The 27,421-nt window shown below is 53.6% G+C and overlaps 2 protein-coding genes across 8 annotated transcripts; one reads left to right on the top strand and one right to left on the bottom strand.

Moving 5' to 3' along the window:
- Positions 1-867: 867 nt before the first annotated feature.
- On the top strand, positions 868-15,876 carry ZNF517 (zinc finger protein 517). 7 transcript variants are annotated; one of them, XR_004028282.1, is made up of 8 exons: positions 2,367-2,449; positions 6,722-6,800; positions 7,464-7,590; positions 7,949-8,062; positions 11,021-12,301; positions 13,911-14,072; positions 15,469-15,753; positions 15,835-15,876. XR_004028282.1 is itself a non-coding variant. In XM_030804589.1 (5 exons), the coding sequence occupies exons 2-5, from the start codon at positions 6,768-6,770 to the stop codon at positions 12,208-12,210; spliced, it is 1,443 nt and encodes a 480-aa protein (XP_030660449.1). In that variant the 5' UTR covers positions 2,367-2,449; positions 6,722-6,767; the 3' UTR covers positions 12,211-12,958. The 7 variants fall into 7 exon arrangements, 2 of the variants coding, with proteins under 2 accessions (XP_030660449.1, XP_030660448.1); XR_004028285.1 differs by lacking the exons at positions 15,469-15,753; positions 15,835-15,876 and having other exon boundaries at positions 7,970-8,062; positions 13,911-13,998; XR_004028283.1 differs by lacking the exons at positions 15,469-15,753; positions 15,835-15,876 and having other exon boundaries at positions 2,421-3,014; positions 13,911-13,998.
- Positions 14,083-14,770, bottom strand: LOC115832893. Its single transcript, XM_030804590.1, has 2 exons — positions 14,506-14,770; positions 14,083-14,469 (listed from the first exon to the last, which is right to left on the bottom strand). The coding sequence occupies exons 1-2, from the start codon at positions 14,752-14,754 to the stop codon at positions 14,089-14,091; spliced, it is 630 nt and encodes a 209-aa protein (XP_030660450.1). The 5' UTR covers positions 14,755-14,770; the 3' UTR covers positions 14,083-14,088.
- Positions 15,877-27,421: the final 11,545 nt, after the last annotated feature.

Below are 27,421 nucleotides of genomic sequence, written 5' to 3'. Positions count from 1 at the left end.
CATGACCCCTGCCATCTATATGGCTTGGATACGTCATGTCAACTTGACATAAAGCTGTGGGTGAACATTCTCTGGGACCCCACATGTGTGATTAAATAGTTGAAGTTTTGGCATCCTTTTACAATGAGAGAATAGCACAGGATTTACATACAATTTTTGGACATCCAAGTTCACCACAATACCCATATTATCTGAAATTATGTGCCATGGCCCTGAGGGGAGTCATGATCCCTCCTCCAAAGATGGTTGTGGCTGTCAGGACACAGCAAGTGTCCACAAGTCCCTCCTGCTGGACCCCAAATCTGAAGAGTGCCTCTGTCTTACCCAGCCTGTGCCTCACTCCTGAGCAGATCTGCTGTCAGCAGTGTGAATGCAGGAGACACCCTTGGTCCCCCAAAGAGTCTGAGGAACCTAGGGGCATCCAGTCCTGGGACAAGGATCTGTGTGGACATCATACAAGTTTAGCTGGGCTGAGCCTACTTAGACAAGTGTCACCCTCCTGACCCAGTTTCCCCTGTCCTTGTGAAAAGGAAGAAAATGATGGTTCCTGGTCTGTCTTATGCTCAAATCTGACCTGGCTCCCAATCAACTGTGGCTCTGGATGAGTCCCTTACCTTCTTGATCCTCATACCTCCTCCCAGGGTCTGGTTGCAATTCAGAGGATCTGAAAACCTAGAGTGTGTGTGAAACCACCGAGGTGAGTGGGAATTTTTCAGCACACTGAGTTTCATATATTGAACTGTTCCTCCCACTTGCACGATGGTTTCACAACAGTTTAGTGGCTAAAGAATATGTGACTTGGAGCCAGGTATGTGGGTTGGATCCCAGCTCTGTTACTTAAGAGAATGAGACCTTGGCCAGGCACAGTGGCTCACGCCTGTAATCCCAGCACTTTGGGAGGTCGAGGCGGGCAGATCATCTGAGATCAGGAGTTAGAGACCAGCCTGGCCAACATGGAGTAACCCCCTCCTTACTAAAAATACAAAATTAGTCGGGCGTGGTGGCGCATGCCTGTAATCCCAGCTACTCGGGAGGCTGAGGCAGGAGAATCACTTGAACCTGGGAGGCGGAGATAATGGTGAGCCAAGATGGCGCCATTGCACTCCAGCCTGGGCAACAACAGCGAAACTGCATCTCAAAAAAATCAGAGACTAGACGCCGGGCGCGGTGGCTCACGCCTGTAATCCCAGCACTTTGGGAGGCCGAGGCGGGGGGATCACAAGGTCAGGAGATCGAGACCATCCTGGCTAACACGGTGAAACCCTGTCTGTACTAAAAATACAAAAAATTAGCCGGGCGTGGTGGCGGGCGCCTGTAGTCCCAGCTACTCGGGAGGCTGAGGCAGGAGAATGGCGTCAACCCTGGGGGGCGGAGCCTGCAGTGAGCCGAGATCGCGCCACTGCACTCCAGCCTTGGCGACAGCGAGACTCTGTCTCAAAAAAAAAACAAAAAAAAACAGAGACTAGACCTTGGCAAATAACAGGGACACTATGCTCTCCTCATTTTAGCATGGGAACAGTAGTATTTTGATAGGATTACCGTGAGGATTAAATCAGTAAATACGAAGAGCATACAAATGTTTACAAAAATCACAGGGCTGTTAGAAGTCAGAATGGCCACCCTTGGGTGCAGACAGGAGAGGTGGTCTGAGAGTGATCAGAGGGAGCAGCAAAGACACTTCAAGATCCCAGAAACTGGCCCGGTGCGGTGGCTCACGCCTGTAATCCCAGCACTTTGAGAGGCCGAGGCGGGCGGGTCACCTGAGATCAGGGGTTCGAGATCAGCCCGGGCAACATGGTTAAACCCCGTCTCTACTAAAAATACAAAAATTAGTCGGGCGTGGTGGCGGGAACCTGTAGTCCCAGCTACTCCGGAGGCTGAGGCAGGAGAATCGCTTGAACCTGAGAGGCGGAGGTTGCAGTGAGCCCAGATCACACCATTGCACTCCAGCCTGGGGAACAAAAGCGAGACTCGGGCTCAAAAACAAAACAAGCCATACTAAACAATGTCATAAATTTATATAAGAGACCGACCCCGGTCCGACGCCCCTGCTTCGCCGTTCCTGCGGGTCTGGGAGTCAATCCCGCGCCGTGTTCCCCAACCCCCGCAGGCCACCCGGGGGCTGGGAGTGGGCGCAAGGGATGAACGTTCGCCGCCTCCGATCCCGGGGGAAAAGGAGCGCCGAGAACGTCGACACCCTTCCGCTCCCCTCGGGCCTGGGACTGATACCTGGTCTCGCCCCGAACCCCCCAGGCGCGCCCCTCGCTGGGGCCCTGGCGACCGCCGCGCCGCAGGGGCTGGAAGGCGTCGAGACGCGAGCGCCATCGAGGCGCGCGGTCCTCCAAGCCTCCCAGAGCGGCGCAGCGGCCGTTTCCGGGGGCGGGGAAGGAACCGGAGCCTGAGAGCCGGGCGCCCTGCGCTCCTCCCCGCGCTGTCCCGGCGGCCCAGGGTGAGTCGGTCCCGGCCGCGGGGCGGGGACTGGGAGGGGCGCGGTCCTCCGAGCCCGGCCGGGTGGAGGCAGTAGCCCCTGCAGTGGGCGCGCGGAGCTCGGCAGGGAGCGGACCCGCAGCCGGCACTGCCGCCTCCGCTCGCCTTGGGTCCTGAACCCTTATCGGGGCGAAGGGCCCTGCGCCCCGGTCCATGCTGGCTGTGGTCGGGGGCGTGCGGCCGGGCCCCCGAGACCCGCTCCGCCGAGCCGGACGGTTGCGCAGAGATGAGGCTGCAGGCGGGGAGGCCTGGCGAGGTGGGGGCTGCTCCGGGGAGGACCAGGCTCTGGTCCTCGCTTCCGCCCGAGGGCGGGCTCTTCCCCGCAGCCTCGCTCCCCGGCGGACGCCGTTTCCCGCAGCTTTCATTTACCCTGCTCAGTTTTGCCCCCTCCCCGGGTTGGGGCATTTATTGGACCAACAGTCATTTCGTAAATAGCCGTTGGGTATTTAACTGACCGTTCCGGTTCTGGGGACCCCGCAGTGAGCGGGCAGCACCCCTCGCCTCCAGGAGCGTGAATTGTAATAGAGGTGAGGCGTTAGTGTAACAGGCAATAACGCAGCAAAATAACTTTTGGTTTTGACAAGGGCCACGCACAGAATAAACCAAGGAAATAAAATTGTGAGAGTTAGGGGGTTAGGGTAGCCTTGGCGGTCAGGGGAGGCTCTGTAAAGAGTTAACATTTGGCCAGGCGCAATGGCTCACGCCTGTAATCCCAGCATTTTGGGAGGCCGAGGCGGGCGGATCACGAGGTCAGGAGATCGAGACCGTCCTGGCTAACACGGTGAAACCCCGTGTCTACTAAAAATACAAAAAATTAGCCGGGCATGGTGGCGGGCGCCTGTAGTCCCAGCTACTCGGGAGACTGAGGCAGGAGAATGGCGTGAACCCGGGAGGCGGAGCTTGCAGTGAGCCGAGATCGCGCCACGGCTCTCTAGGCTGGGCAACAGAGTGAGACTCCGTCTCAAACAACAAAAAAGAGTTAACATTTGAACTGAGGCCGGGCGCGGTGGCTCACACCTGTAATCCCAGCACTTTGGGAGGCCGAGGCGGGTGGATCACCTGAGGTCGGGAGTTCGAGACCAGCCTGACCAATATGGAGAAACCCTGTCTCTACTAAAAATACAAAAAATTAGCTGGGCATGGTGGTGCATGCCTGTAATCCCAGCTACTCGGGAGGCTGAGGCAGGAGAAGTGCTTGAACCCGGGAGATGGAGGTTGCGGTGAGCCGAGATCGTGCCATTGCACTCCAACCTGGGCAACAAGAGTGAACTCCGTCTCAAAAAGTAAAAAAAAAAAAAAAAACAAAAAAAAAAAAAACAAAAAAAAAAACATTTGAACTGAAACCTGTTGGCGGAGAGAAGCAGCCTCAGAAGATCCCTGAGGAGAAACTCCCAGGCGGGGGAAGAGAGAGAAGGCTGGCATGGCTGTGGCGTAGTGAGCGGGGTGCCCCAGGTCCCCGAGGAACAGGGCTTATTCTATGTATGGAAGGAGGTAACCCCTCCTAGTCTTCCAGACCCCAGTTAAATGTGACTTCCCCCAGTAACATGTCTTGGTGGCCCTTCATCTAAAATTAGCGCCCTCCTCCCCTTGACATTTTCTGTCTCAGCAACAGCTTGATCTGTTGTCATATCACTGCTCGATTATTTTTAGCTCAGTGCTGTTTAGCCTGATTGAATGTTTATTTCCTAATTCCAAAGGGAGAACTAAAAGCAGGTTTTTTTCCCCTCTAACCAGGTAGCCCCTCCCTGAGGACATGCATTCCCTAGACATGAGCAAACAGAAAGCAGCAGTAACTTACCCCTCCTAGTCCAAGTCCAACCCTAGTCCTGGCTTGCAGTTCTTACCAGAGTGGAGGGTGGTATGTGTTGAGAGGTCAGGGGTCAAGTCTTCTGGCAGCCTCATACCCTGAGATACTCTGGTTGCCTTGTTGGGGTGAGGACAACACGTGTGGCCATCGCAGTGGCCCAGGTGGGTCCTGCCACAGACTGCCCTGGACAGACAGTGAGTGGGGGCTGGGTGGGGGTGGTGTGGCCCTGCTCTTCCATGCGTTTGCAGCGTGTGCCCTCTGTGCAGGGGCGATTCACGAATCTGTCTGATCTACCCCCATCGCCCTTTGTACCCTAACATGTCAAAAGGGCTCTGCGGCCAAATGTCACTTCACAGCATTGTGACCAAGCAGCTGTCCTGCCTCTAAACGCATGCCTTATTTTTGAGAGAGAGCCTCACTCTGTCCTCCAGGCTGGAGTGCAGCGGGGCAAACTTGGCTCACTGCAGCCTCTGTCTATTGGGTTCAAGCAGTTCTCCTGCCTCAGCCTCCCAAGTAGCTGGGATTACAGGCGCGTACCAGCACACTCGGCTAATTTTTGTATTCTTAGTAGAGAAGGGTTTCACCATGTTGGCCAGGCTGGTCTCGAACTCCTGACTTCAAATGTTCCGCCTTCATCGGCCTCCTAAAGTGCTGGAATTACAGGCATGAACCACCGTGCCCAGCCTCTAAACACATGCTTTTTGTTAACTGATGCCTAATGGGAAACATCTCCTTACAAAGTAGCAGCTACTTAGAGGGCTCCAGCTCTACAGAAATGGATAGCCCCGGAGACCTTCACCCAAACCCAAGAGCTCAAGTGTCTGTTGAAGGGAAGAGTGAGGAGACCAGGGCCTCAGGCCTACTCTGTATACGTCAGCTTAGAGCAAAATTATTGTTTTGTTTTGTTTGAGACAGAGTTTCACTCTGTTGCCCAGGCTGGAGTTGGTGGCATGATCTCGGTTTACTGCAACCTCTGCCTCCTGGGCTTAAGGAATCCTCCTAGGATGACCAAGGTGGCACCATTGCACTCCGGCCTGGGCAACAAGAGCGAGTTGGAGTCTCGCTCTGTCACCCAGGCCGGAGTGCAGTGGCGCGATCTCGGCTCAATGCAAGCTCCGCCTCCCAGGTTCACGCCATTCTCCTGCCTCAGCCTCTCCAGTAGCTGGGACTACAGGCGCCTGCCACCACGCCCGGCTAATTTTTTGTATTTTTAGTGGAGACGGGGTTTCACCGTGTTAGCCAGGATGGTCTCTGTCTCCACCGCACCTGGCCAAAAAAGTCTTAAATTAGAAAAACAGAAAGAGGCCGGGTGTGGTGGCTCACACCTGTAATCCCAGCACTTTGGGAGACCGAGGCAAGAGGATCACTTGGGTCCAGGAGTTCAAGACCAGCCTGGGCAACATAGTAAGACTTCATCCATAATAAAAATTTTAAAAAATTAGCTGCCCCCTACAGGTGGCATGCGCCTGTAGTTCCAGCTACTCAGGAGGCTGAGGTGGGAGGATTGCTTGAGCCCTGGGAGGAAGTTGAGGCTGCAGTGAGCTGAGATCACACCAGTGTGCTCCAGCCTGGGTCACACATTGAGACCCTGTCTCAAAAAAAGGAAAGAAAAATAGGAGAAAAACAGGAACCACTCGTAATTCTGTGACGTGGAGAGAACTAGGGTTCTATGCTACCAGCTTTGTTTTTCTGCTTACAGTCTGCTTGTTTCATGTGGTAAAACGCAAGAATGTTTTCTGATGTTCCCACAACATGGTTTTATTGGTTGCAGAGTCACTCATTTCATAATGAACAATGTTGCCCAGGCCGGAGTGCGATGGTGCAACCTTGGCCATCCTGGGAGGAGATCTTAAGCCCAGGAGGCAGAGGTTGCAGTGAACCGAGATCATGCCACCAACTCCAGCCTGGGCGACAGAGCGAGACCCTGTCTCAAACAAAACAAAACAATAATTTTGCTCTAACCAGTCACGCTTTGTTCATTTCATAAATCCTTTCTGAGCACATGCTGTGTGCCAAGCCCTTCCTCAGGCCCTAGGGCTACAGACCAGAGGCCTTGTCTAATTGGGGAAGGCAGATAAGGAGCAAGGAAGTTAACTTGTCTTATGTCAGATGGCATAGTGCTATGGAGAAAAATAAAGCAAGGAGCGAGGATAAGGAATTCCCAGGCAGGAGGGGAGGTGGCAGTTTTAAAAAGGGTGGTCACAGCAGGCCTCCCAGCAAGGTGGCAGCCAGAAAACATTGGAAGGAATGGGTGTTCCAATGGAGAAGCCTGGGTGCAGCTTCTCCTTGGGACGTGAAGGAGGTGGCTGATGTGATTGCCCAGCACTTTACCCTCTCCTGCTCCCTTCTGGATCTGGAGGGGCCTTTTGGGGGGCTTGAGGGCCTTAGGCCTGGGCTCCTTCCACTCATGGCTCTATATTCCCCCAGAATTCACTGTCTGTAGCACCTGCTCCTCCACAGAGGGTACCCTGGAATGGCGATGGCACTCCCGATGCCTGGACCCCAGGTGAGCACCCCCTGAGCCTGTCCACTGCCCCAGGAGACTGCTTCGCCCCTAGCCTCAGCTTTTCAGCCCTGAGAACCTTCCAGGTTGCCTCATACCCACCCACATCACAGGATGGAGTCTGCAAGCCGAGGACAGCCTCCTTGCTCTGTGGCCAGGCCTCACACATGGCTCTGCCAAATCCCTCCAGCCTTTGGGCAGAAGTGGGCTTCCTGCGGCCTCCTGTGGCCCCTGAGCTTCTATGGTCAGCCATTGAGGGCAGGGTCCCTGTCCTTCCCCTAGTGTGAATGGTCAGCCCATCCTCCCTCTCCTGATGCTGACTCACTGCTGGTGTTAGAAATTGAGACCCAGAGGGTGGGGAAGCTCCCCAGCAGTGCAGGTCCTCCTTCCCCAAATCCCTGATAGCCTGTGGAGAGGGTGAGGCCAAGGTTGGGACCCCCTTCCTGGTAAATCTCTCTCCCTCCCTCAAGCTCAGTTTTTCCCTCTTCCTCTCTGGGGCTTCTGCTTCACTCGGGGAGTGTTGGGCTGCCTTTTCTCTGCTGGGCCCTGTGGATGCAGCAAAGAGCTGCATGGAGAGAGGTCTCTAGCAGATCATGCAAATGTTTCTCATCTGCTGGGTTCTCACCGAGCCCTTGACTGCCTGGATAGCGGAGTATGTGGTTGCAGGAAGCTGTTGTGTTCGAGGATGTGGCTGTGTACTTCACGAGGATAGAGTGGGGTTGCCTGGCCCCCGACCAGCAGGCACTCTACAGGGACGTGATGCTGGAGAACTACGGGAACCTGGCCTCACTAGGTGAGGGCTTCTGCCTTTGGTCCTGGGGCTGGGAGGTACGTCTGTGTTAGCTTCAAAGGAAGGTGGTTCTATTCCAGATTCAAGGTCTGACACATTTTTGAGGGGAAGCTGGAGGCTCCCCAAGGAGCCCCTCTCTGCTTTCTGTTGGGCACCCACTGCCAGTGTCAGCCTGCCTGAGGCTTCTCTCCTGGGGCAGGCCCCCCATCTCCCCCTGGCCACCTAGCTGCCCCCTCCTGGGATAGTGAATGTTCCTGACCCACTCCAAGCACTCTGTGCCCCTGCTGGCCTCCAGCCAGGCACCCGGGCGTCCCTCCTCCCTCCTGTACTGATACATGCTGCTTTCCTTCTCTGAGCTTAGGCTTTCTTGTTGCCAAACCAGCACTGATCTCCCTATTGGAGCAAGGAGAGGAGCCGGGGGCCTTGATTCTGCAGGTGGCTGAACAGAGCGTGGCCAAAGCCAGCCTGTGCACAGGTGAGTATAAGGCACTGGAAGGCCTGGGCTGCTGCCGCACCGCAGGGCGTGTCGTGCGCTGCCAATGCGGCCTGGCCTCCGTGCAGCTCTCTGCAGGTCCCTTCTCCCGTAATGGGAGGTGTGTGTGTTTAGCTCCTCACAACAGGGCCAGATTTCCTACTAACTGCCTTGCTTGTAGGTCTAAGGTCAAAACTAACTTATGCAGGAAGACCCAAGTGCATGAGTTTTCCATTTTGGTGTCCCCAAGGTGTCAGGGGCCAGGTCTGTGCGCACAGTGGCCATTACCCTTGGGTTGTGTAGGGACCAGCCCTACAGGGTCTGTGGGTTTTTCTCCTCATATGCAGAGACAAGAGATTGTAGAAATAAAGACACAAGACAAAGAAATAGAAGAAAAGACAGCTGGGCCCCGGGGAGCACTACCACCAAGATGTGGAGACTGGTAGTGGCCCTGAATGCCTGGCTGCGCTGTCATTTACTGGATACAAGGCGAAAGGGGCAGGGTAAAGAGTGTGAGTCCTCTCCAATGATTGATAAGGTCAGGTGAGTCACATGTTCACCGGACAGGGGGCCCTTCCCTGTTTGGCAGCCGAGGAGGAGAGAGAGACAGGACAGCTTACGCCATTATTTCTTCTATGCATTTTAATGACTTTTAGTACTTTCACTAATTCTGCCACTGCTCTCTAGAAGGCAGAGCCAGGTGTACAGGGTGGAACATGAAAGTGAAACAGGAGTGTGACCGCGGAAGCACAGCATCACAGGGAGACGGTGAGGCCTCGGGATGGCTGTGGGCGAGTTTGACTGATGTCAGGCCTTCCCCAAGAGGTGGTGGAGCAGAGTCTTCTCTAGCTACCCTGGAGAAAGGGAGACTCCCTTTCCAGGCCTGCTAAGTAACTGGTGCCTTCCAGGCACTGGGGCTACTGCTAGACCAAGATCTGCTGAGTAGTGGGCCTCTTCCCAGGCACTGGCGTTACCGCTAGACCAAGGAGCCCTCTAGTGGCCCTGTCCTGGCATGACAGAGGCTCACACTCTTCTGGTCACTTCTCACCGTGTCCCGTCAGCTCCTATCTCTGTATGGCCTGGTTTTTCCTAGGTTATAATTGTAGAACAGAGATTATTATTTTTTTTTTTTTGAGATGGAGTCTCGCTCTGTCGCCCACGCTGGAGTGCCGTGGTGCGATCTTGGCTCACTGCAAGCTCCACCTCCCAGGTTCACGCCATTCTCCTGCCTCAGCCTCCCGAGTAGCTGGGACTACAGGCACCCGCCACCACGCCCAGCTAATTTTTTATATTTTTAGTAGAGACGAGGTTTCACTGTGTTAGCCAGGATGGTCTCGATCTCCAGACCTCGTGATCCACTGCCTCGGCCTCCCAGAGTGCTGGGATTACAGGCGGGAGCCACCGTGCCTGGCCATTATTTTTTTTTTTTGAGACGGAGTCTCGGACTTTGGCCCAGGCTGGCGCGATCTCGGCTCACTGCAAGCTCCACCTCCCGGGTTCACGCCATTCTTCTGCCTCAGTCTCCCGAGTAGCTGGGACTACAGACGCCCACCACCACACCCGGCTAATTTTTTTTTGTATTTTTAGTAGAGACGAGGTTTCACCGTGTTAGCCAGGATGGTCTCGATCTCCTGACCTTGTGATCCACCGCCTCGGCCTCTCAGAGTGCTGGGATTACAGGCGTGAGCCACCGCGCTCGGCCAGAACAGAGATTATTATAATATTAGAATAAAGAGTAATGCTACAAGCTGATGACTAATAATATTCATATATCATCATATCTATAATCTATTTCTAGTATAACTATTCTTATTTTATATATTTTCTTTATTACACTGGAACAGCTTGTGCCCTCGGTCTCTTGCCTTGGCACCTGGGAGGCTTGCCCACAGGTTGCTTTGGTTTTCCTGCTTCCCTATGGCCCGTGTGCCAGGGACTGAGCTCAGGGCAGCGGAGGCTGCAGAAAGAACCTTGAGTTGGGGAGGAGGCCCCCAGTCCCGGAGGTCCGTGCAGGCACCTGCTCTACGCACCTGCCCAGACGTGTGCTGAGTGAATGAACTGTGGGTGAACTCTGAAGGAGAGAGGAGTAAAGAATGTGGCTGTGGGGTGAGGTGCAACTTGCACCTCCTGCCTGGCCTGTCTTCCCTGCCAGACCTTGGGCCTCTCCTATGGGCTCCCCTTGAGCTAGCCTCGCACAGTGCTGGAGCCATTATTAGCCTTTTTGTTCCCTTCTCACCTGAACCCTGATTTTATTTTATTTTTATTATTATTATTTTTTTGAGACGGAGTTTTGCTTTTGTTGCCCAGGCTGGAGTGCAGTGGTGCGGTCTTGGCTCACTGCAACCTCTGCCTCTTGGGTTCAAGCAATTCTTCTGCCTCAGCCTCCTGAGTAGCTGGGACTACAGGCGCCCGCCACTGTGCACAGATAATTTTTGTATTTTTAGTAGAGATGGGGTTTCACCATGTTGGCCAGGCTGGTTTTGAACCCCTGACCTCAGGTGATCAGCCCACCTTGGCTTCCCAAAGTGCTGAGATTAGAGGCGTGAGCCGCTGGACCTGGCCTGAAACCCTGATTTTAAAACCTCTGGCAATAATTTCTCAAACCTCCCTACACATCTAACGAAGACTGTCTTCACTTGATTGTGGTATCACTTCACAGTGTAGATGTGTATTGAATCATGTACACCAAAAATATATACAAGTTTTGTTTTAAGACAGTCTCACTCTTTTGCCCAGGCTGGAGTGCAGTGGCCAGATCTCGGCTCACTACAACCTCTGTCTCGGTTCAAGCAATTCTCTTGCCTCAGCCTCCTGTATACAAGTTTTATTTGTCATTTATACCTCAGTAAAGCTGGGTGTTGGGGGAAGACTTGGGAATAAAAAGGTTCTGTCTTCAAACAGTAAGTTCGTTTGTGAGCGTAGAGGCTGGATCATCCTTCCGTTTTCTGTTCCTGCTCTCAGATTCCAGGATGGAGGCTGGGATCATGGAGTCTCCTCTGCAAAGAAAGCTCTCCAGGCAGGCAGGACTGCCGGGCACCGTGTGGGGGTGTCTCCCCCGGGGGCATCCCGCACCACCCCACCCGCCCGGCGGTCCTGAGGACGGGTCAGCTAACCCCACCCACCCCCGGGCTCGGGAGCAGAGCGCCTCCCCAAGGGTTCTGCAGGAAGACCCGGGCCGGCCTGTGGGGAGCTCAGCCCCTCGCTACAGGTGCGTGTGCGGCAAGGCGTTCAGATACAACTCGCTGCTGCTCAGGCATCAGATCATCCACACCGGCGCCAAGCCCTTCCAGTGCACGGAATGCGGGAAGGCCTTCAAGCAGAGCTCCATCCTGCTGCGGCACCAGCTGATCCACACTGAGGAGAAGCCCTTCCAGTGCGGCGAGTGCGGGAAGACTTTCCGGCAGAGCACGCAGCTGGCTGCGCACCACCGCGTGCACACCCGCGAGCGGCCCTACGCGTGTGGCGAGTGCGGCAAGGCCTTCAGCCGCAGCTCCCGGCTGCTACAGCACCAGAAGTTCCACACCGGGGAGAAGCCCTTCGCGTGCGCCGAGTGCGGCAAGGCGTTCTGCCGCAGGTTCACCCTCAACGAGCACGGCCGCATCCACAGCGGGGAGCGGCCCTTCCGGTGCCTGCGGTGTGGGCAGCGTTTCATCCGAGGGTCCTCGCTCCTGAAGCACCACCGGCTGCACGCCGAGGAGGGCGCCCAGGACGGCGGCGCGGGAAAGGGAGCCCTGCTCGGAGCTGCGCAGAGGCCCCAGGCGGGGGACCCGCCCCACGAGTGCCCGGTGTGCGGGAGGCCGTTCCGACACAACTCCCTGCTGCTGCTGCACCTGCGCCTACACACGGGCGAGAAGCCGTTCGAGTGCGCGGAGTGCGGCAAGGCCTTCGGTCGCAAGTCCAACCTCACTCTGCACCAGAAGATCCACACCAAGGAGAAGCCCTTCGCGTGCACCGAGTGCGGCAAGGCCTTCCGCAGGAGCTACACGCTGAACGAGCACTACCGGCTCCACAGCGGCGAGAGGCCGTACCGGTGCCGCGCCTGCGGGAGGGCCTGCAGCCGGCTGTCCACCCTCATCCAGCACCAGAAGGTGCACGGCCGCGAGCGCCGGGAGGACACAGAGGGCAGGCGGGCGCCCCGCTGGGCTTCCTGACGACGGGGACGACAGGCCGAGGATTCACGCGGGAAGCTCACCTGAGCCGGCGGGGCCCGAGCGCAGAAATTCAGAACCCCACGTCCTGAAGGTGAAGCAAAGTCTAAAGAAAGGGCCAGCTCCCACCAGGAGCTCGGCTTCTTGCTCCAGCCGGGCACTGGGGAGGGAAAGGGCACCAGGCAGCCCGTGGTGTGGCCTCAGGAACCACCATCAGCCACCATTTCCTGGGACCTTCTGGAAATGTCCAGGAGTGGGCAGGAGGGAGGGAGGGAGGGGCAGCTATGCTCAGTACCCAAAGAGCAGGGCACAGGGGACGCCATAGACGCATATGCAGCTGAGCTCCCCACAGGCCTGCCCGGGTCTTCCTGCGGAACCATTGGGCACAGCCAGGCCTTAGCACCAGGCCCTGTGTGGCGGTGAAATTTCGGGTGGTGTAAAGCCGACTCACAGGATACAAGGTGCCTTAGCTGGCTGCCATGTCTGCTGCCTGTAATCCCATCACTTTGGGAGGCTGAGGTGGGAGGTTTGCTTAAGCCCTGGAGTTTGAGAACAGCTTGGGCAACATGGTGAAACTTCTCTACAAAGAACTTAAAAATTAGCCAGGTATTGTGGTCTGTGCCTGTAGGCTGTAGACCCAGCTACTCAGGAGGCTGAGGTGGAAGGATGGGTTGCCCTGGGAAGTCAAGGCTGCAGTGAGCTATGATAGCACCACAGCATTGCAACCTGGGTGACAGAGTGACACCCTGTTAAAAAAAAAAAAAAAAAGCCTAGATGTCTGGTGGAGCTCTATCTACCTTTCTTTTTTTGAGACAGGAGCTCTCTGTCAGCCAGCCTGGAGTGCAATGGCACAATCATGGCTTACTGCAGCCTCCAGCTCCCAGGCTCAAGTGTTTCTCCCACCTTAGCCTCCTGAGTAGCTGGGACTAAGGCACACACACTGCACCTGGCAGCTGGCGAAGCATTGTTTGTGAGTGTGTGAGGATGTTTTCAGTGGACTCAGTGAAGATCTGCCCTCAGCATGGGCAGGCACATCCACTTGGCTGGGGGCCCAGATGGAACACAAAGGGAGAAGAGAAGCAAATTCTCTTTTCTGGAGGGAGATACCCATCTCCTGCCCTTGGTCATCAGGACTCCAGGTTCTTTGGCCTTTGGACTCAGGCTTGCCACAGAGGTCTCCCAGGGCTCTCGGCCAGTCAGCCTCAGAATGAGAGTTACACCACTGGCTTCCTTGGTTCAACCGCCTTCTTACCTGGACTGAGCCTCACTAACGGCTTCTCTAGGTCTCCAGCTTGCAGACAGCCTGTGGGAGGACTTCTCAGCCTCCATAAGTGTGTGGGCCAGTTCCCCTAATAAATCCCCTCTCCTGGCTGGGCACGGTAGCTCCTGCCTGTAATCTCAGCATTTTGGGAGGCAGAAGTAGGCGGATCACCTGAGGTCCGGAGTTCGAGACCAGTCTGGCCAACATGGTGAGACCCCGTCTCTACTAAAAATACAAAAATTAGCTGGATGTGGTGCTGGGTGCCTGTAATCCCAGCTACTCAGGAGGCTGAGGCAGGAGAATCACTTCAACCTGTGAGGCAGAGGTTGCAGTGAGCCGAGATTGAGCCACTGCACTCCAGCCTGGGTGACAGGGCAAGACTGTGTCTCAAAGAAATAAAAATCCCCTCTCCTAAACTCCATTATTGGTTTTGTCTCTCTAGAGGACCCTAATACACTGCCCAGCAGAAGCCAGGAAGGAAGCCCTGCCAGCTCAGAAGGTGGGCCAGGAGAGAAGGGTGTGGCCAGAAGGGGAGTCGGTGGGGGTGCTGCATCCTCTTGGCCCCACTGGGAGCACCTTGTCACCCCTAACAGATGAAGAGAAGGTGAGGGGGGATTGAGTTACCTGCCCACTGGTGTGTCAAACTCCATGGTGGGGGTGGGAACATGCAGACCTGGCCCCTCCAAGGCCCACTGCTCCCTGGGCTGTGCACCCCACAGTCCGTGCCAGGGGCTGCAGAAAGAGCCACGGGAAGCCTGGCCCTGGTAGGGCACCAAGATGGGGAGGGCTGGATCCACCCTCCAGAGAACAAGAACCCTGGGCAGTAGCCGGGACATGGTGGGGGAGGCCGAAGGGTTGTCCCTGAGCATCCCCAACATGGAGCTCGAAGTCTGGGCCATGGGCAGAAAAGCATGAAGGTCAGGGTCAGCCTGGGGAACCAAGAGCTGTGCCAAGATCCCTTCCACCTGGGAAACCAAGGGCTGTGCCAAGATCCCTTCCACCTGGGAAACCAAGGGCTGTGCCAAGATCCCTTCCACCTGGGGCAGCTGCCCACATGCCCGCCACTGGGTCCCATTGCCTGAGACTCCCGGCAGGTGCCTCTCTGAGTCTTTGTCCCGTGCTGGAAACCGGGGTGTGCAGCACGCACCTTCACACCTACAGCACAGACAGCGGGAATAACAACTCTTTTGGGGATCCAGGGTTTCTGGGGTCTCCAGGTTTTTCAGGCGCCACCACGTTCCTCTCATCCAGACGTCGGCGCCCAAGGTGGAAGCAGGTCGTGGCATGCCCGGCCCAGCTGCAGGCCGAGTGCAGGTCCCATGGCGAGCGTGGGATCCAGCCCAAAGCACAAGCCACGCACAGCCCACCGGGTTGAGTGGGCAGGTACCTCCAGCAGCCTGGAGCTGTGAGGCCCTGGGCAGGGGAGTTGCCGGCCGTGGAGGTCTCCCGCTGGCAAAGTGGCACCGAAAGAGTCCTGTGTCATAACCAGACTCACTTGTAGCTTCTGTTGCTATTTCCAAAGCATCCAGGATAGGCTCATCTCAAGACTTTTTTTTTTTTTTTGAGACGGAGTCTTGCTCCGTCCCCCAGGCTGGACTGCTGTGACGCGATCTCAACTCACTGCCAGCTCCGCCTCCCGGGTTCAAGCGATTCTCCTGCCTCAGCCTCCCGAGTAGCTGGGACTACAGGCGCCTACCACCATGCCTGGCTAATTTTTTGTATTTTTAGTGGAGACGGGGTTTCACCATGTTAGCCAGGAAGGTCTTGATCTCCTGACCTCATGATCCGCCCACCTCGGCCTCCCAAAGTGCTGGGATTACAGGCGTGAGCCACCGCGCCCAGCCCCATCTCAAGACATTCTAACTCATCTTGGACACAATCCATTTACTTTGTGGACCCTGTTCACAGAACCTGGAGTCCCTGCTCACCTTCCCCGACCCCTTATTGCTGGGTCACGTTCACAAGTTTCTGTCTCTTTTTGTTCTCGGTCCCGGTCCCAGCTCAGGTCCAATCAGCTTCTGAACCTCTATTGTGCAGCGCCTGAGACAAGGTGGGAGAGACACAGACAGTAAGCTCAGCCAGGTGCAGACTGCAGAATGGAAGCAAAGGCTGAGACGGTGGGAGAGACGCCGACAGTAAGCTCAGCCAGGTGCAGACTGCAGCCTGGAAGCAAAGGCTGAGACAGGGAGGGAGAGACGCCGACAGTACGCTCAGCCAGGTGCAGACTGCAGCCAGGAAGCAAAGGCTGAGACGGTGGGAGAGACGCCAACAGTACGCTCAGCCAGGTGCAGACTGCAGACTGCAGACTGCAGACTGGAGGCAAAGGCTGAGACGGAGGGAGAGACACCGACAGTACGCTCAGCCAGGTGCAGACTGCAGACTGGAAGCAAAGGCTGAGACGGTGGGAGGGACACCGACAGTACGCTCAGCCAGGTGCAGACTGCAGCCAGGAAGCAAAGGCTGAGACAGTGGGAGAGACGCCGACAGTACGCTCAGCCAGGTGCAGACTGCAGCCAGGAAGCAAAGGCTGAGACGGTGGGAGAGATGCCGACAGTACGCTCAGCCAGGTGCAGACTGCAGCCAGGAAGCAAAGGCTGAGATGGTGGGAGAGACGCCGACAGTACGCTCAGCCAGGTGCAGACTGCAGCCTGGAAGCAAAGGCAGTGCCACCCTCTTTCGGGGCATTTCTGGTCACTCCAGTCTGCTGGGAGGATTCCGTGTCTCACCAGGAGACTCAGGCATGGACCTGGGCTGCCACTTTCTTTCTTCCTGTTACATGGATCTGTCTACCATGCCCCAGACCCAACACCTCAGCCTTCTCAAAGCTGCACTGCAGAAGGTCTAGCCAGAGCAACCTGGTTAAGAGAAAGACATAAAGGGCATCCAAATACTTCCTTCCAAATGAGGAAGCCAAATTGTCCCTGTTTGCATTCAACATGATCTTATATATAGAAAACCCTAAAAGCTTTATCAAAACATTCTTAGAACAAACAAATTCAGTAAAGTTGCAGGATACAAAATTAACATACAAAAACCAGTAACATTTCTACATACCAACCACAAACTACCAAAAAAAGAAACCAGGAAAGCAATTCCATTTACAATAGCTACCAAAACCAAAAAACAAACCTAGGAATAAATTTAACCAATGAGGCCGGGCGCGGTGGCTCATGCCTGTAATCCCAGCACTCTGGGAGGCCGAGATGGTGGATCACGAAGTGATGGAGATTGAGACCATCCTGGCTAATACGGTGAAACCCCATCTCTACTAAAAATACAAAAAATTAGCCGGGCCTGGTGGCACACACCTGTAGTCCCAGCTACTCAGGAGGCTGAGGCAGGAGAATCGCTTGAACCTGGGCGTTGGAGGTTGCAGTGAGCCGAGATGGCACCATTGCACTCCAGCCTGGATGACAGAGTGAGACTCTGTCTTTAAAAAAAAAAAAATGAGGTTAAAGAGCTCTGCAAGGAAAATTATAAAATACTGATGAAAGAAACTGAATAGGTCACACACAAAACGGAAAGTCATCTCATGTTCATGGATTGGAATAATTAATTTGGTGAAAATGACAATACTACCAAAAGCAATTTACAGATTAAATGCAATCTCCATCAAAATACCAATGACATTCTTCACAGCAATAGGGAAAAAAATCCTGAAATTCATATACAATGACAGAAGACATTGAACAGCCTAAATCAATCCTGAGCAAAAGGAACAAAGCTGAAGGCATCACACTACTTCAAAATATAGTACAAAACTGTAATAATCAAAACAGCATGGGCCACGCACAGTGGCTCATACCTATAATCCCGGAACTTTAGGAGGCCAAGGTGGGCAGCTCACATGAGGCCAGGAGTTCGAGACCAGCCTGGCCAACATAGCAAAACCCCATCTCTACTAAAAGTACAAAAATCAGGCTGGCGTGGTGCACACCTGTAATCCCAGCTACTTGGGAGGATGTATTGAATCTGGGGGCAGAGTTTGCAGTGAGCCAAAGTCGTGCCACTGCACTCCAGCCTGGGGAACAGAGTGAGACCCTGTCTCAAAAAACAAAACCCAGCATGTTACTGATATAAAAACAGACACATAGACCAATAGAACAAAATAGAGAACCCAGAAATAAGTCCATATATTTAGTCTACTGATTTTCAACAAAAGTGCCAAGAACATTCATTGGGGAAAGAGCAGTGAATGGTGCTGAGAAAACTGGAAATACATTTTGAGGACATGCAGAAAAATGAAACTACAACCCTATCTTGTCTGGGTGCAGTGGCTCACACCTGTAATCTCAGCACTTTGGGAGGCCGAGGTGGGCGGATCATTTGAGGTCAGGAGTTTGAGACCAGCCTGGCCAACATGGCAAAACCTGTCTCTACTAAAAATACAAAAATTAGCTAGGTGTGGTGGCATGCACCTGTAATCCCAGCTACTTGGGAGGCTAAGGCAGGAGAATTGCTTGAACCCGGGAGTGGAGCAAGGAGTAGAGGTTGCAGTGAGCTGAGATCATGCCACTTCACCCCAGCCTGGGCGAAAGAGTGAGACTCTAAAACAAACAAACAAATGAAAACAACAACAAAAAAACTATCTCACCATATACAAAAAATCAAAATAGATTAAAGATTAAAGACATAAATGTAAAACCTGAAAGTATGAAACTACTAGAAGAAAACATTGGGGAAATGATTCAGGACACTGGTCTGGGCAAAGATTTTTTCGGTAAGATCTCAAAAGCACAGGCAACAAAGCTAAAATAGATAAGTGGGATTACATCACGCTAAAAACCTGCACAGCCAAGGAAACAACAGAGACAACCTACAGAATGGGAGAAATTTTTTACTAACTATCCATCTACAAGGGATTAATGACCAGAATATCCTGCAGAAATGCGTTTGCCTAAAAAAAAAAAAAAAAAAAAAAAAAAAAAAAGAGAATAGGCTGGGCGTGGTGGCTCACGCCTGTAATCCCAGCACTTTGGGAGGCCGACGAGATGGGCGGATCACGAGGTCAGGAGATCGAGACCATCCTGGCTAACACGGTGAAACCCCGTCTCTACTGAAAATGCAAAAAAATTAGCCAGGCGCGGTGGCAAGCACCTGTAGTCCCAGCTACTTGGGAGGCTGAGGCAGGAGAATGGCGTGAACCCAGGAGCTTGCAGTGAGCCGAGATGGTGCCACTGCTCTCCAGCCTGGGCAACAGAGTGAGACTCCGTCTCAAAAACAAAAACAAAATAACAAGAATATATAAGGAACTCACACAACTCAATAGCAAAAAAGTAATAATAATAGTAATAATCTGATTTTAAAATGGGCAAGTGATCTGAATAGACATTTTACAAAAGATGTACAAACGGCCAACAGGGGCCAGGTGCAGTGGCTCATGCCTGTTAATCCCAGCACTTTGGGAGGCTGAGGCAGGTGGATCACTGTGGCCAGGAGTTCGAGACTAGTCTGGCCAACATGGTGAAACTCTGTCTCTACTAAAAATACAAAAATTAGCTGGGCATGGTAGCTTGTGCTTGTAGTCCCAGCTGCTTGGGAGGCTGAGGCCCAAGAATTGCTTGAACCCGGGTGGCAGAGGTTGCACTGAGCTGAGATTGCACACTGCATTCCAGCCTGGGTGACAGAGACTCTGTCTCGGAAAAAAAAAAAAAAAAAGCCAACAGGCATATGAAAAAAGGGTCAACATCACTAATCATCAGAGAAATGCAAATCAAAACCACAATGAGATATCATCTCCTCCGGTTAAAATGATTATTAACAAAAAGACAACAGATGCTGGTGAGGATGTGGAGAAAGCAAGTACTCTGCTGGTGGGAATGTAAACTATACAGCCACTGTGGAAAACATTGGAGTCTTCTCGAAAAGCTAAAAAATAGATCTGCCATATGATCCAGCAATCCTACTGCTGGGTATATTTCCAAAAGAAAGGAAGTCAGTATATCAAAGAGATATCTTTATGCTCATGTTTACTGCGGTACTATTCACAATAGCCAAGATAGGAATCAACCTAAGTGTCCATCAGCATGTGAATGGATAAAGAAAATGAGGTACGCTTACACAGTGGAGTACTATTCATCATAAGAGGAAATCCTAGGCCGGGCGTGATGGTTCACGCCTGTAATCCCAGCACTTTGGGAGGCTGAGGCAGGCGGATCACCTGAGGTCAGCAGTTTGAGACCAGCCTCAACATGGAGAAACCCCGTCTCTAGTAAAAATACAAAATTAGCCGGGCATGGTGGTGCATGCCTGTAATTCCAGCTACTCAGGAGGCTGAGGCAGGAGAATTGCTTGAATCTGGGAGGCGGAGCTTGCAGTGAGCCGAGATCGCACCACTGCACTCCAGCCTGGGCAACAAGAGGAAAACTCCGTCTCAACAACAACAAAAAACCTGTCATTTGTAGCAACACGGATAGAACTGGAGGTCATTATGTTAAGTGAAATAAGCCAGGTACAGAAGACAAATACTGTAGATTCTCATATATGGGAGTTAATAAAGTTGATCTTGGCCAGGCATGGTGGCTCACGCCTGTAATCCCAGCACTTTGGGAGGCTGAGGCAGGCAGATCACTTGAGGTCAGGAGTTTGAGACCAGCCTGGCCAACATGGTGAAACCCTGTCTCTACCAAAAATATAAAAAATTAGCTGGGCATAGTGACCCGTGCCTGTAATCCCAGCTACTCCGGAGGCTGAGAAGGAGAATCGCTTGAACCCAGGAGGCAGAGGTTGCAATGAGCCAAGATCATGCCACTGCACTCCAGCCTGGGTGACAGAGCAAGACTCCATCTCAAAAAAAAAAAAAAAAAGTTGGTCTAATGTAGGTAGAGAGTAGAATGATGGTTACCGGAGGCTGGGAAGGATGGGGTGGGAGATGAACATATGTTGATTAATGGGTACAAACATAAAGTGAGATAGGAGAAATATATTCCAGTGTTTGATAGCACACTAGGGTGATGATAGTTGTGATAATTTATTGCATATTTAAAAATAGCTAGATTTGAAATGTTTCCAACACAAATAAATGATAAATGTTTGAGGTGATGGGTATCATAATCACCCTCATTTGATCACTGCACATTGTATTCATGTGTAAATATCAAAATACCACATGTATCCCATGTATATGTACAATTATTACATATCCATCGATCAACTGGGGGGCATTCTCACATCACGCACTTCTCCTAACTATTGGCCGCTTCCCCGAACCTTATGCTTGTCTCTGCAGTTTATTTTCTTATTCTAATACCAATTCTGACTTCTTTTAAAAATGTGTCTTTCCTTCTGTTTTCCCCCAGTGATTATGTACTCCCCACCACTGCCAAACTTTCTGAAAGGGCTGTCATGGTCTCTACTTCCCTTGCCTCTCGTTCACTCTTCAAAACACTGCAGTTGGATTTTTAACCCCATTACTCCATTAAAATCATCCTCACCAAGTCACCAGCTGACCTCCTTATGCTGAAAACAGCGGACTCTTCTTGTCATTCTTGCCCTCTGAGCACTTGACTGTGCCTTCCTCTTAATCGTCCCTTCCCCATATTTTCATGACACTGCACTCTGAGTTTTCCTTCTACCTCTCCACTACTCCATCTTTTCCTTTGCCCATTCCTTAAAGATTCATATTGCTGGCCGGGCGCGGTGGCTCATGCCTGTAATCCCAGCACTTTGGGAGGCCGAGGTGGGCGGATCACTTGAGGTCAGGAGATAGAAACCATCCTGGCCAACATGGTAAAACCCCATCTCTACTAAAAATACAAAAATTAGCTGGGCGTGGTGGCACACACCTATAGTCCAGCTACTTGGGAGGCTGAGGCAGGAGAATCACTTGAACCCAGGAAGCGGAGGTTGCAGTGAGCCAAGATTGTGCCATTGCACTCCAGCCTGGGTGACAGAGCGAGACTGTCTCAAAAAAAAAAAAAGATTAATATTTCTTTCTGTCCTAAAGCCATCTGTCTCTTCATTTGACATACCCACTGGACAATTTCATACACTTACATGGCTAAATTATCTTCTATAGATGTTGGTGGCATCTAACCTGTAGTCCACATCTCCTGAATTTCCTATCTATATATCCAACTCTCTACAGGACGTCTTTATTTGTATGTCTCGAAATGCATTTTAAATCAAACTCATCATCTCCCAACACTCTCATTTGCCACTGTATCTCAAGTACCCAGGAAACGCATTAAGCCTCTAAAAAACATTAATGGCCAGACTCTGGCTCACGCCTGTAATTCCAACATTTTGGGAGGCTGAGACAGGAGAATCCCTTAAGGCAAGGAGTTTGAGACCAGCCTGGCTACGTGCATGTGTAAATGTCAAAATATCATGTGCTCCATAAATATGTACAATTATTATATATCACTACAGGCAACATATTGAGATTTTGTCTCTTAAAAAATCGGCCAGGCGCAGTGGCTCATGCCTGTAATCCCAGCACTTTGGGAGGCCGAGGCGGGCGGATCATGAGGTCAGGAGATTGAGACCATCCTGGCTAACATGGTGAAACCCCATCTCTACTAATAATACAAAAAACTAGCCGGGTGAGGTGGCGGGCGCCTGTAGTCCCAGCTACTTGGGAGGCTGACGCAGGAGAATGGCGTGAACCCAGGAGGCAGAGCTTGCAGTGAGCTGAGATCGCGCCACTATACTCCAGCCTGGGCGACAGAGGGAGACTCCATCTCAAAAAAAAAAAAAAAAGAAGGAAAGATCAAATGATCAAATGATGTGAGGCTGTGGTGCCTGCTTTGTAGAAGTGAAAGGATCTAACTGAAGACAGAAGTTTTGGGCACAGAGGCCACAGCCCAAATCCTTCACCTAAAATCGCTATCTCTGAGCTACTTTTTAAATAAAATAAAAGGAGACTGGGCATGGTGGGTCATGCCTGTAATCCCAGCACTTTGGGAGGCTGAGGTAGGTGGATAGCTTGAGGCCAGGAGTTCAAGAGCAGCCTGGCCAAAATGGCAAAAGCCTGTCTACTAAAAATACAAAAATTAGCCGGGCGTGATGGTGCACACCTGTAATCCCAGCTACTCAGGAGACTGAGGCACAGGAACCAGTTGAACCTGGGAGGTGGAGGTTGCAGTGAGCTGAGATCACACCAGCCTGGCTGACAGAGTGAGACTCTGCCTCAAAATAAATAAATTAATTAATTAAAATGTAAAAATAGGTAAAATTAAATACAGTAATACATTTTATTTACCTTAAATCCAAAATATAATTCCAAATGTAATCAGTACAAAAAATCATCAGCGAGATATTTTATTTGATTTTTCATACTGAGTCTTTGAAATCAAGTGTTTTCATTTGTGGCACATGTCGATTTGGACAGGGCACATTCCAGGTGTCTGATGGCACGTGGGGCTTGTGCCCACCATGCTGGATACTGCAGGTCCTGACTAAAGGGGCGCTGGGGTAGGTGAACTGCTGCCTGGCCCCGCTTCTGGACCCTCCTCTCCTGCAGCCCTCCCCACAGGGCCTGCCACTTCTCCCACTCCCTGCCCCGGGCCACTGTTGGCGGGGGGTCAGCATAGCCCTTGTCCCCCGAGTTAAATGGAGGGGCAAATCTGCAAGCTTCTGCCCAAGATGTCTTGGAGTGGACACTTCAACCTGGCAGCAACTCGGGCCAGTTAGCTTGGATTTCTACATAACGGGCAAAATGTCATAGGCTCCCGCAAGGACAGCAGTGCCCTCCACCCAGCTCTGTGGCCTTTGGCTCTAATCTGACACTGTATGGGTGGCCAGGCCCCCAGGTTGGACCCACAGCAGCCTCCCACTACTGCCAGTGGCCTGAGATTGGCAGTTAGAACTCAGATCCTGAAACCAAACCACATCCTGCAGAGCACTAAGCAAGGGACTCACTTTATGACCTAAGATCCAAACTTCTTTGTGAAGTCCCCATCGTCTGGCTTGGGGAAAAAAGCCTGTCACTAACTGAGGAGTCTAGTTACTCACACTTCTTCACCAGCAGCCTAAGGGGGGTTGGCAGGGGGTAGGGGGAGATCACATTGCATTAGAAAAAGAAATCCCCCAGCCTATGGGACACAAGCTCCTTTTACCTGTGCTCCTCCTCTCCTGCTCAGCGTCACACTTGGCCTGCAGTCATCCACAACTGTCCTCCTCCCACACACAGCTGCTGTGGAAGGCAGAAGGAGGTTCTGTGGGCGTGGGGGAGACCCTGGTGGCACCCTTAGCAGCCTTACCTGTGTGCCTCCGTGTCTCACCTGCAAAGGAGGGCATCTCCTGCCTCACAGGTGCTTGTGAGGACGAGCTGAGAGACCAGCTTTTGCACGGGGAGGGGCTGTGACATGTCAGGGCTGTTCTGGACCCAGAGTTACTGCAGTGAACCAGACAGATTGTGCTGCTGGAGCCGAGGAGGTTGTCCTGACAGGCCTGGAGGTGGCTTAGGCTTGGATCCTCCATCCCTGGGCACCTGGCATTGGGCAGACCAGCCTCCCTGCGGCAATTCCCACTGAGAAGCCGCAAAGCATCCTCCTGGACCATCCGTACCCTGGGGGGACATCCCTTGGTCCCTCTGTACCCTTCAGACCGGCTCCTCTTGAGGGACACACAGACTCGGGCAAGGCAGGAGCCAAGGGCAGTGAAGCAAATCTGTCAAGGTGCTGCCCATTCCCTTGGGTGTCTCCCGCCAAAAGGCCTCCATTCTCAAGGAAGGGAGCACCGGCCACCTGTATGCACCCACCGCGCGAGTGCGCAGGGGCAGGCTTACCAGGATGGAGTGGCCCTGCCACCCACTGCCCACGAAGGCATCCTGGCACACCCAGCATGGTCTGAAACCCTCGTATGAAAGAAGAGCTCCTCATGGCCTGCTGCTGCCCCAGCCATAAGAAGCACAGGAGCACAGGTAGGGCCCACGGAGTTCTTGGGGCCTGCTACAGGGGGCCAGTATCTGTGTTCACGCCAGCAGCCATAAGCACAGGGACACAGGCAGATACCGCCAGCCTGGGAAGGATGGGCACGGTGGCCTTCTTGCTGCAGCAGGCCTGTGGCCACTCTCTGGCTCTGCCTGTCCCCGTGCAGGCTGGACCTGTGGGGCACTGGTCCCTGGAGGACTCGAGGTCATGGGAGGATCTGGCCCTGCCCCCCAGGAGTCTAGGGGAGCTCAGAGGTGCTCAGCTGGAGACAGGCCTGTGAGGGAGAACCGTCATTCACCCCGCAGGCCACATAAAAGTGACCAAGAGGTCACAGGTCTGAAAGGACACTGGTGAGGAAGATCAGGAGGGCACCAGATGAGGACACCGGGGCCCCGAGGCCTGAGGACAACCTTCACTCGCCGTGAGACACACCTGACAGCCGCACCTGCCACCGAAGTGGAGGTAGCGAGAGCTGCGGCCAGGAGTTCAGGACCAGCCTGTCGGCAGCTGCCAGAGAGGCCCCACCAGGCACACCCAGTGCTGCTCACCTGCCAGGCTCTAAGCTCTGGAGCTGTGTCTGTTCTGAGTCCACCCCAAGGAGGCAAGACACTGTTGGGCCTCACAAGCCCTGTGCCCTGGCCGTCACCTGCATCGACATGGCCCAGCAACAAGCTGGCACGTCCGGCAGCTCCAGGGCCCCTCCGCGTTCGTGGGTCTTTGTGAGCTGGGGAGAGCTGGTGAGCAGGCTCCCCTTTTGTGAAACAATCTGGGCCTCAATGATGAGTCAAGACTCAGGTCCAGTCCCGATGGCCGGCCACCCTCCCTCCTCTAGGACACCCTCCTCTTGTCCATCACACCAGGACGTCCCCTTCTCCTCCCTCTAACTTCCACTGAGAATGGCCGGCCCTCCATGGGCTCCACTCCCCTAGCCAGGGCTACAGTCCTCACAACCCTACTTGAGGTCTGAGCTACTGGCTGAGGGTTTCTGCCGTGGGCTCTAGCCGTGGCCTCTTGGCTCCTTTGTTTTCTTTCTTTCTTTCTTTCTTTCTTTTTTTTTTTTTTGAGACAAGGTCTGGTTCCATCACCCAGGCTGGAGTGCAGTGTCGTGATCTTGGCTCACTGCAACCTCCGCTTCCCAGGTTCAAGTGATTCTCCTGCCTTGGCCTCCTGAGTAGCTGGGACTACAGGCGCCCGCCATCACACCTGGCTAATTTTTGTATTTTTTATAGAGACAGGGTCTTGCCATGTTGCCCCGTCTGATCTAGAACTCGTGAGCTCAAGCCATTTGCCCTCTTTGGCCTCCCAAAGTGCTGGGATTATACGCACGAGCCACCATGCCTGGCTGACTCCTTTTTCTGAAACTCTTGAAAACTTCTTGTCTCTAGACCTGCTCAAATTCAAAATCTACTCCCAAATCCCAAGACTGCAAAGAAACAACAGTCAAATCTCAGCCATCCCCAGGACAAGCTCAAGGCTGATGGACAGACCCCCACCTAGACCCAAACTGCGTCTCTGTCCCCGGGGGACAGACCCGGCCTGGACCCCTCTGTGCTGAGCCCCTCTGGTCCTGGGCACCTCAGCAGTCCCACCAACCTCTCACCACACCATCTCTGTCGCCCGTCGGGCGCCCCAGAGTCTACAATGGTGGTTGACTGACAGCTCCCCCTCTCCTCCATGGTACAGCCCCCACCAGCAACGCAGCTGTTCCTGTTCAACAACAGGCCCCGAATGACCAACATGACAACATGGAGGTCCCAGCAGCTGCGAATCGAACCCCAGGTTTCTCCTGCTTGAACCCAGGGAAGGATCCCTTGCCTCCTGAGATGCACTTCCAACGGCCGTGTGCTGCTGAAGGGCCTGGAAACCCAGCCTCGCCTGGCCTCACCTCTCCTCACCCTCACCTGGAATGACCACAGTCCCTGCACCAGGGCAAAGCCAATCGCTGTCATTCAGGCTGCTCCTCCCTGACCGACCGTCTCCCCTCAGGACCCCTGGTGCCCTGCACAGCAGGCACAGAGAAGACCCTCCAAGGTCACGGCAGTAGATACCCTCTGCCAGCCCATGTCACCGGGTCCTCAAGCCAGAACCCTCACTGTTGACTCATAACCAGCCCGTGTGGCACTGCTTCCTGAGGCTCCCTCCCCCTGGACATCCCTGGTGTGATGTCTGCACGGCCATCCCCAATGCACAGCAGAGCCTCCATCTCCAGGGCCTCCGTGCCAGTCCTCCTCTGTGTGTGCACAGCAGCCACCACCGCTGTTCCCAAAACCCCAGTCCCATGGCTGCTCTGGCACTCGTGGGTCTCTGTATGGCATGGTGCCCAGGTGGGGCCAGCTGTCTGCCCCGGCCCTCCGTGAGGTGGGCGCTGTGGCTCTTGGAGGCTCCTGGCTCCTAGTTCTCTGAACCTTCTGAGCTCCCAGGCCCACTCCAAGTTGTGGCCTGGCCTATGGCAGTGGGGCTGTGGCCACCCTGTTCACACTCACCCACCTCTGCTAGGGTCCCTTGGGAGCACTCTCCCCCGTTTCTGGCTGGGTGAGGATCCAGGGCGCCTCCCCTCATTCCAGCAGGGAGATTAGCTCAGGTTTGGAGGCTGGGAATCCTGCTTGAGGAAAACAGTCCAGAGGCCTGGAGTGAGCCTGGGGAGGTGCAGCATGCAGGGCCTGAACCAGGGGAACCTCCCACACCCAGCTAGCCAGGCGGGCTGCCCACAGGACACTTGAAGGGTAGGAAGCGTCTGCCAAGATCTCACCCCCAGAGATGCCCAATTGTGGCACAAGCCTCCAGTCTCTCTTGATTTGGCTGTTAGAGAAAAGCAAATTCTGCTTGTGGTTGTCGTCATGCGGTCCCAAACAGATCATCACTATGGGGAGACGCGATCTCCTCTTTACTCTGATGGGTGTGGTGTGGGTGAGGACTGACTGTCCAGGGGGCCCAGGGTGCCTTCCAGGAACACCTACAGCACCCCTGACCTGATGCTTACCTCACCCCTTCCCACAGCAGCCCAGTGCCCTCCTGGCAGTGCCCGCTCCTCCCCAGCTCACCCGTCAGGCACTGTTCCTCCCTAGCTGTCCTCTCCACT

The sequence above is a fragment of the Nomascus leucogenys genome, chromosome 23, assembly GCF_006542625.1.
Source record: "Nomascus leucogenys isolate Asia chromosome 23, Asia_NLE_v1, whole genome shotgun sequence".
NCBI classification, from domain to species: domain Eukaryota; kingdom Metazoa; phylum Chordata; class Mammalia; order Primates; family Hylobatidae; genus Nomascus; species Nomascus leucogenys.
This window is presented reverse-complemented; position numbering and strand designations above follow the sequence as displayed.